The sequence below is a fragment of the Carassius gibelio genome, chromosome B15, assembly GCF_023724105.1.
Source record: "Carassius gibelio isolate Cgi1373 ecotype wild population from Czech Republic chromosome B15, carGib1.2-hapl.c, whole genome shotgun sequence".
In the NCBI taxonomy this organism is placed as follows: Eukaryota; Metazoa; Chordata; class Actinopteri; order Cypriniformes; family Cyprinidae; genus Carassius; species Carassius gibelio.
In genome coordinates, this window is record NC_068410.1 from 22,940,813 (window position 1) to 22,949,222 (window position 8,410).

An 8,410-nucleotide genomic window follows, 5' to 3' on the forward strand; every position below is an offset into this window, starting at 1 on the left:
TCGGACAACAGATTGTTTTGGGGCACTGTTGCATGCATCATTTATTGATATTAATTTAAAATGTAATATCGGCTGAAGGAGGGAAACATTAGCTGATGACATTAGCTGACCTAAAAAAATAAATCGCCTTACATAATGTGTAGATGTCTGCAGGAATAAATGCTTGATTCCATAAAAATAAAAAAAATTATTTAATAAATCATTTATATAACGTCCTTGCAGCAGCTGTGTTTGATGAGCATGACCCTGTAGCGCCACCTAGCGTCCCACCTACACTTAAAGGGACAGTTCACCCCTAAATGAAGATTGTCATCATTTACTCTCCATCATGTTGTTTCAAACCTGTGTGAGTTGCTTTCCTCTGGTAAGTGCAAACTAATGTGTTCTTCTGTTTTAGTTTTCAAGTGACGGTATTTTGGAGAATGCTTGTAATGTTGGAATTTCCTTTTTTTGGGTGAACTGTCCCTTTAACATCTAAAACATGTTAGAGTATGTAACCATGAATAGTTAAATTGACATTATCATATGTTTTAGCAACATTATGCATCCCTGTGCCGAGAATTTATAATACACAGGATCAACATGGATATAAATGGACATGAATCAGTGCAATTTGTATAATATAAGACAATCAAAGAACCTTAATGAATGTGTTAATAAAAAATAAATATGGCAAAACATTATTAAAAGAAACAGTTGTCACTATTAGCTACTTGCTTATTAGCATGCATATTACTAGCATATTGGCCGTGTATTAATAATTACAAATAGAGATGCACCAATTGCAAAAATCTATACTTTTTATTAATGCAAAAAAAATTTTTGTAACAAAACATTATTAGACATTACATTCCCCCAATCTGGACAAAAACAACTAATAAATTAAAGCGCTCTGACTAGAAAAGAGGTAGAAATAACACACACAAGGAATTACTGTAGGGTTGGCTATATAAAAAACAGATGTAATGTCCCACTGTTTTCCACTAACTTCATTAAATGTCATCTTTCAAATCAAATACATAGTTCCATGTTCATAGTTCATGCATAGTTCCAGTTAATTCAGTTAGAATAGGAAGAAGGTGTAGAGTTGAGAGGAAGCAGAAGCTGCATTAGATGTTTACACAGACACTTGGATGAAGCTGAGCTGCTATAAATGCAGTGACACCACACATCTTCAAATGCATAATTTTATAAAGTTAATGTCTTAAGCATTTTTAAACCTGCAAAAAATAAATGTTGGGAAAAAATGCAAGGAGAGTTTTAATTATGGAGCCAAACCAGTAGGTGGCAGCAAATCACTCTTTGAATTTGAGTCATTTAGTCCTTCATTCAACAGATTCGTTCAAATGATGATTCATTCGGTCTTTATGAATGGGTTTCTGAATCATTTTGACTCATTTGATTCATTCAGTAACGAAACACCTCAGTGTTACTCCGAGACAGACAACAGTTTTACTGAGGCTTTGTTTAAAATTATTTTCATCAGTGAAATTTAAAGTTTTTTTTTTTAAACTTTCTGTGTGTACTTTTGCACTCATTTGTTTATATTTCTGGTCGACTGGTGCACCTCTACTGTTTAAAGCACATAATAATGTTTTATTTTACATCCCTTAACCTGAACACAAACCTGAGCTTAACTACTCCCTTACTATTAATACACCACTAATTAGGAGTTTGAGACAAAAATCATAGTTAATAGTGAGAAATGGTCCCCAGAATGAATGGGTAATAATGATATAATAACATTATTATAAGTTAAGGTGCAAATATTTGTCCATTTAAAAGGACCTTTGGTATGATTATTGGTTTTAGAAGAGATGGATAACCAGGATCAAAATGTATAAAGTAGTGATAACTCTTAAGATGCATACTTCCCGCTGATGTGTGTGTGTGTGTGTGTGTGTGTGTGCAGGTATGAATCCGGGGACCATGTGGCTGTGTATCCCGTCAATGACAGTGTCATAGTCAGCCGGATCGGAGATCTCCTGGGTGTGGACCTGGACACGGTCATCTCGCTCAACAACCTCGACGGTGCGACACAAACCGCTCACTCGAGATTACTGAAGCACTGCTGCTGAGATTATATCTGTGTGTGTGTGTGTGTGTGTGCTTTCAGAGGAGTCCAATAAGAAGCATCCGTTCCCGTGTCCCACCACGTACCGCACCGCTCTGACACACTATCTGGACATCACCAATCCTCCGCGCACAAACGTGCTTTATGAGCTGGCACAGTACGCCACTGACCCCAAAGAGCAGGAGAACATGAGGAGGATGGCCTCGTCCTCGGCCGAGGGAAAAGTGAGATCACTGCACTCATACTGAGATTGTGTGTGTGTGTGTGTGTGTCCTGCTGGAGTCACCTGCAGTGTGTGTGTCTCTCTTCTCTCAGGCGCTGTACCAGAGCTGGGTGCTGGACTCCTGCAGGAATATTTTGGCTGTTCTGGAGGATCTTCCGTCTCTGCGGCCGCCCATCGATCACCTGTGTGAGCTCCTGCCTCGCCTGCAGGCACGCTACTACTCCATCGCATCCTCCTCGAAGGTCAGAGACCCTTCACTTTAATGTTCACGATGGAATATGTGTGTGTTCTACAGATTATAATACTTCTCTAGCTATCTTCAGTGATGTTTCCGCCATACTAGGGCAGATTACTTTGATAATCGATTGATCTACCGATTATTAGACCGATTAATCGGTTCACTTTGGTTATTCAGCGTTTGCAATTAGTTTAAATATTGAGTTATACATATTCTAACAAATAAATAAAAATAATCACTTCAGCTTTTGAAAGTCCATTATTTTATGACAATTAATGTATGCAATTCAAAATATATTTGGCACACAGAATGAGATGATGGACAGAGAATCTCCTGTTCACATGTTTTATTAGCGATATGAAAATTAACTTAATGACATGACAGACACGGAGACGATGCTGAATAAAGCCGTAGTTTTTTCTATTTTTGGACCAAAATGTATTTTGGATGCTTCAAAATATTCTAACTGACCCTCTGATGTCACATGGACTACTTTGAGGATGTATTTCTTACCTTTCTGGACATGGACAGTAGACCGTACACACAGCTTCAATGGAGGGACTGAGAGCTCTCGGACTAAATCTATAATATCTTACACTGTGTCTGTGAAGGTGAAGGTTTGGAGCGTCGTTAATGACATAATTTTCATTTTTGGGTGAACTTTGCCTTTAAGGCTATTGCATAAAGTACTATATAAACAAACATGACGAGACTGGACTTTACTGTAATCAGATGCTTTCTTAACTGCTGCTTTCTCACCGCTGTCAGTTTTTGTTGTTTATTTTCTTGCGAGGTGTGTGTGTGTGTGTGTGTGTGTGTGTGTGTGTGTGTGTGTGTGTGTGTGTGTGTGTGTGTGTGTGTGTGTGTGTATCCAAGAAGCTTCAGGTTTGGCTGTGTTTGCTCTGACACTGTGTCTTCTCATCCATTACATCATTACATCGGGAGATATGGAGATATCAAACTGCATTATTGCAGGCCTACACTGTACAGAGTGTGCGAATAACTTCTGTAGAAAAAAAGTTGAAATTGCTTTTCTACACTGATGAGTGTGGTGTGTATTGAAGTGTTTTCTGCCGGTGACAGGTTCATCCCAACAGCATCCACATCTGTGCTGTAGTGGTGGAGTACGAGACCAAGACGGGTCGGGTCAATAAAGGAGTCGCCACTAACTGGCTGAAGAACAAGACGCCAACAGACAACGGACACAAGGCCACGGTGCCCATGTACATCCGCAAGTCTCAGTTCCGGCTGCCCTTCAAGTCCACAAACCCTGTCATCATGATCGGCCCGGGCACCGGCATCGCCCCCTTCATGGGCTTCGTTCAGGAGCGCGGCTGGCTCAAAGAACAGGGTAGGAAAACACTGCTAAGTGCTGCCTCTTTCACTCGCTTTCTCTTTAGATTAATTTGAAACGTATGATTATACATTTGATTTAATGAGAGCCTAATATCAGAAAAACGTTCTGTGGATTATTGAAGACAGGTAAACGATTTAATAAAACAGTGACAAAGAAACGTATTGCATGCAACAGAACAAATATAATAGAATATACAAATGACATAGAGAGTTCTTCAGGTATGTTTGTCTGCGTAAATGTAAATACTCACCAAGACAAGCACTTTGCCACAACTTTGGTGTATTTGACTGTTAAAGGAATAGTTCACCCAAAAATTTACATTTCTTGAATTTGTCCTCACCTTCAGGACTTCGGAGATGCAGAAGAGTTAGATTTGTAGAAATGTAGCACTGCATCAGTGTCTCATCAATGGATGCTCTGCAGTGAATGGGTGCCATCAATATTTGGCTGAGGCTTGCACAGTCCGGTGTTTTCTTGATAACAGTTGATCCAGGGGATCAGCGCAATATTATACACAGACCTCTAAAGTCATGCAATAAGAGGTGTGTGACGTGAATGAATGTAAAAAGGGTGAGTGAAAAGAGCTCAAATCAAACACTGCGTTGCTGTTCCTCTCTGTGCATCTCTCAGGAATCACAGCTTGGCAAGAGTAGTTTCACCTATAATAATACATCATACACAATTCATTATTTGTATATATTTAAAAGGCAATGATTGAAATCTTAGGCTACGGAATGATACATGAACTAATGCAATAAGCACGGCACGCTCACCAATCAAACAGCCGCGCTGCGTATCTCAGTGTCTCAAAACCAAATCAGTTCTCTCTTAAGAGCAGGCTTATAATTTTCTTAGATGCAGATATATTTTCTACTAGGCCTACATGTTTGAATCTTTATCTTTTGCTGGTTTGCGCGGCACACACACATTTGTTTATTAAGTTCAAAAAGACTCGCGTATAGAGTTCTGCATAATGAAAATGTGATGTGACCATAGATAGTTATAATGGTTTTATCAAGTAACTGTACGAAGTTCCACCTGGCTTTATCCCAAAACAGATACTAATAATTTTTTGAACTTTTACAGTTACAAATATTGGCTATTTCATTGAAATTAAAATGTGATGTCATTATTATGAGCTTTTGACAGCATTAGGCTATTAATTACTTAAGGGTTATTGATAAAAACTATTTTATGTCTATTCATTTACAGTAGCATGAACCACGAGTAGTCGAGCAACTCAAGTATTTTCTGGATAAGAAATTGACTAGCAGATATCAGTAGTCATGCAACCCCTAATGACAACAGAAGGACTTTTTCACTCGAGGAAGTCCTGTTCTGGATTATAGACTTTTTAGCGCTCATTCTGACGGCACCCATTCACTGCAGAGGATTGATGGCCGAGCAAGTGATGTAATGACACATTTCTCCAAATCAGATGAAGAAACACTCGTCTCTACATCTAGGATGGCCTCAGAGTGATTTTCATATATCTGTGAACTATTCCTTTAAGCATATAAAACCTTAAAATATTGTGCTGTGACGCACCACTTTGTGCTCCTAGAAAACTGTTAGAAATGAATTCTCTTTGGCTTGTTTAGCATGTTTTCCTGTGCGTCTCCCACCCTGTTCCTCTCATTCATTACCAGTCACTGCCAGACGCAAGCGTTCAGTCAGCTTCAGTGATTCAGCAAGCCCACCGTCACACTGTTAATATCGTGATTTCCCGTTTGTAGGTAAGGAGGTTGGAGAGACGGTGTTGTACTACGGCTGCCGTTATAAGAACGAGGACTTCTTGTACCAAGAGGAACTGGAGGAGTTTGAGAAGACCGGAGTCCTGACGGAGCTCAACGTAGCTTTCTCCAGAGACCAGACCGAGAAGGTAGCGCTCATGCTAGGCTACGTCTTCAGTCTTCTGTGGCCCACAAACAAACACAAATACCTTTGATGATAGTTTTTCTAATGAAGAGCATCGCGGTATTCAGCAGGCCCTCTCTGTACCAACTAAGTCACTCTTGTGGTTAAATGAGGAAAACATTGAATAGATAATACAAAAAAAGTAGCTTTGAAAAAAGTTAATATTTTTATTCAACATAGAATTAATTACAATCTGTTAAGGCTACAGTATGCACCTAACTAAAGCATCTGAAATGCAAATTTGTGTATTTACATAAACATGAATGCATTTACACTTCAATTAGAAATGCTTAAACAATGCTATGAAATTAATGAGTTTTAAATAAAAAAATGAATATTAAAGTGTTTTTTTTTATGAAACATAAATGTTAATCTAAAACAGACAGTAGGTGGTGACAAGCGTCTTAATGAGGGAGTCATTATTGAATTATTCATGCAACAGATTCTTTCAAACAAATCAACTGACTCTCTATGAATGAATCATTGAATCATTGACTCACTCGATTCGTTTAATGGACTCAGTGTAGTGCAGACGCACAATACTTTTGCAGTGACTTTGATCAGAACTATTTTCATCTGTGAAATTGAGAAATAACAGACAATATTGAAACCTTTATTAGGGGAAAAAGCACTGGTGGGATAGTGCTAAACTATATTAAATGATATGAGATAAATCATACCTTGAATATTAGGGCATATAACTGCATTTTTTATAGCTGATGTACAGGTCCGAACAGCGGTGTTAAATGCATTATTTTAACAAATGACTTTTTTCATTATAAATCGCACCGGATGAACGCACACCTGTTCTCCTCTTCACGGTCTTGACTTATGCTTCCTCCAGGTGTACGTGCAGCACCTGCTGAAGAAGAACAAGGAGGCCGTCTGGAGGCTGGTTCACACAGACAACGCTCACATCTACATCTGCGGGTGCGTAGACATCAGCTCAAAACATCTCGAGACCGAGCGTCGTCTTAACCATTCTTCTCCTCCACAGAGACGCGCGAAACATGGCTCGGGACGTCCAGAACGCCTTCTACGAGATTGCAGAGGAGCTGGGAGGACTGAGCAGCGCTCAGGCGGTCGACTACATCAAGAAACTCATGACTAAAGGACGCTACTCACAGGACGTCTGGAGCTGAACCAGACCGCTCCATCCCCTTCTGTACATTCCTGATGTGTGCTTTTACAGGGACGAGTCTGTCGTCCTTCAGAAAGACAACATGGACCACCTCATTCTGAATGAATTCTCTCACACGATCATGATCTTAACCTACTAATCAAATGCATATGCATGAAACTTTATAATCAAAAACACTGTCTTTTTTTAGTATGCACCAAACACCGTGTGTGCAGGGCTGGATTCATGATGTTAGCGGTACTTTGTAAGCATTAAGAGACTTAAAGTCTTAAACTGGATGAAAGTGGTTTTAAACATGCTAAACTTTGTCACAAACATCACAGCTTTTCAGTTCTCTGAAGTAAAGCATCGGAGTGTCTACATTTCTCTTCTTACACTTTATTTTGTATTATTACGGCTGAATATGAATGTAAGCTCATTTCAACCACATGACCCTCAACAGATTTCATTATTCTGTAAATTAATTTCTCATCGTTTCATAATGTGTGTTGAGAGCGATGCTGGTCTGGAAGCTCTAGTGCCTTATTCACCGTCTCGTTTGCATTAGACCAGCGCTGCTGTTGAAAAGAGTTTACTATTTGAGAAAAGAATATAAATATATATATAGTAGTATTTCTTTTTACATAATCATAGTTTCATATGCACCTGTTGTTTCCAATACATACAGCTATTTAGGCATATTTGTAATGATTAAACACCAATTTAACATTACCTTGTCTTCAGCCTGTTTTTGTTCACGTTTGTGCATCAGACAGTATATTTAAGGACGGTCAACTTTAGATGTTCCTCTTATGAGGGACCAGTGAAACGTTTCAACACGTTTTTATTCATCACAATATAGAATAATATTACAAACCATCAACTATAACACACACACCCATACAAAGTTAACGTTTTTATACTTTTTAAATGCTATCTTCAAAGTGGTCTCCTTTTGTCTGGATTAGTTTTGTCTAGGTTTGACTAGAAGGTGCTGTTTTAGTTGCTTTATGTAATGCAATAAATAAAAATGATTTAAAAAAAAAAAACATACATAATAAGCCCCTACCTGTTTTGTTCTCATACTCCGTGGCTCTGGCTCTGACTGTTGTTGAATGTATATTTAAATTCAATATTATTTTATTACTCTTGCCATTGTTCAGTTGCCTTCAGAGAATAATCTAGTACTTTCCCACCTAAACCATCCCAGAGCAACCTGTCCGTTTTAGTTACATTTACTACCGTTTTAATCCGGTAAACCAAAAGGCCCTTTCTGATGGAATAGCATTTTTGCTACTAATATCTGTTTTGTATATTAAACATATATTGAGAACAGTCGTGATAATAGATGGTAAGGAGACACACGATGAATCAAAGCTCTTCACAAACGGACTGAATGTATATGGTGCACATAGCATTGTTAAATTAATTAACTTTTTTTTCTATGGTTCTCAGGAAGGTATTATGAGTTTTTTTATATA

At 38.5% G+C, this 8,410-nt stretch overlaps 1 protein-coding gene across 3 annotated transcripts in view; it reads left to right on the forward strand.

Annotated features, from left to right (window-relative positions):
* porb (P450 (cytochrome) oxidoreductase b) overlaps nucleotides 1–7,661 on the forward strand; it is a 31,236-nt gene extending 23,575 nt beyond the window's left edge. For all 3 annotated transcript variants that reach the window (XM_052577148.1, XM_052577147.1, XM_052577149.1), the window contains 7 exons: nucleotides 1,913–2,031; nucleotides 2,117–2,298; nucleotides 2,390–2,539; nucleotides 3,619–3,886; nucleotides 5,629–5,774; nucleotides 6,654–6,739; nucleotides 6,807–7,661. In XM_052577148.1, the coding sequence (XP_052433108.1) occupies nucleotides 1,913–2,031; nucleotides 2,117–2,298; nucleotides 2,390–2,539; nucleotides 3,619–3,886; nucleotides 5,629–5,774; nucleotides 6,654–6,739; nucleotides 6,807–6,951 (1,096 nt within the window). In that variant the 3' untranslated portion in view covers nucleotides 6,952–7,661. The remainder of the gene's footprint in view (nucleotides 1–1,912; nucleotides 2,032–2,116; nucleotides 2,299–2,389; nucleotides 2,540–3,618; nucleotides 3,887–5,628; nucleotides 5,775–6,653; nucleotides 6,740–6,806) is intronic.
* Nucleotides 7,662–8,410: the final 749 nt, after the last annotated feature.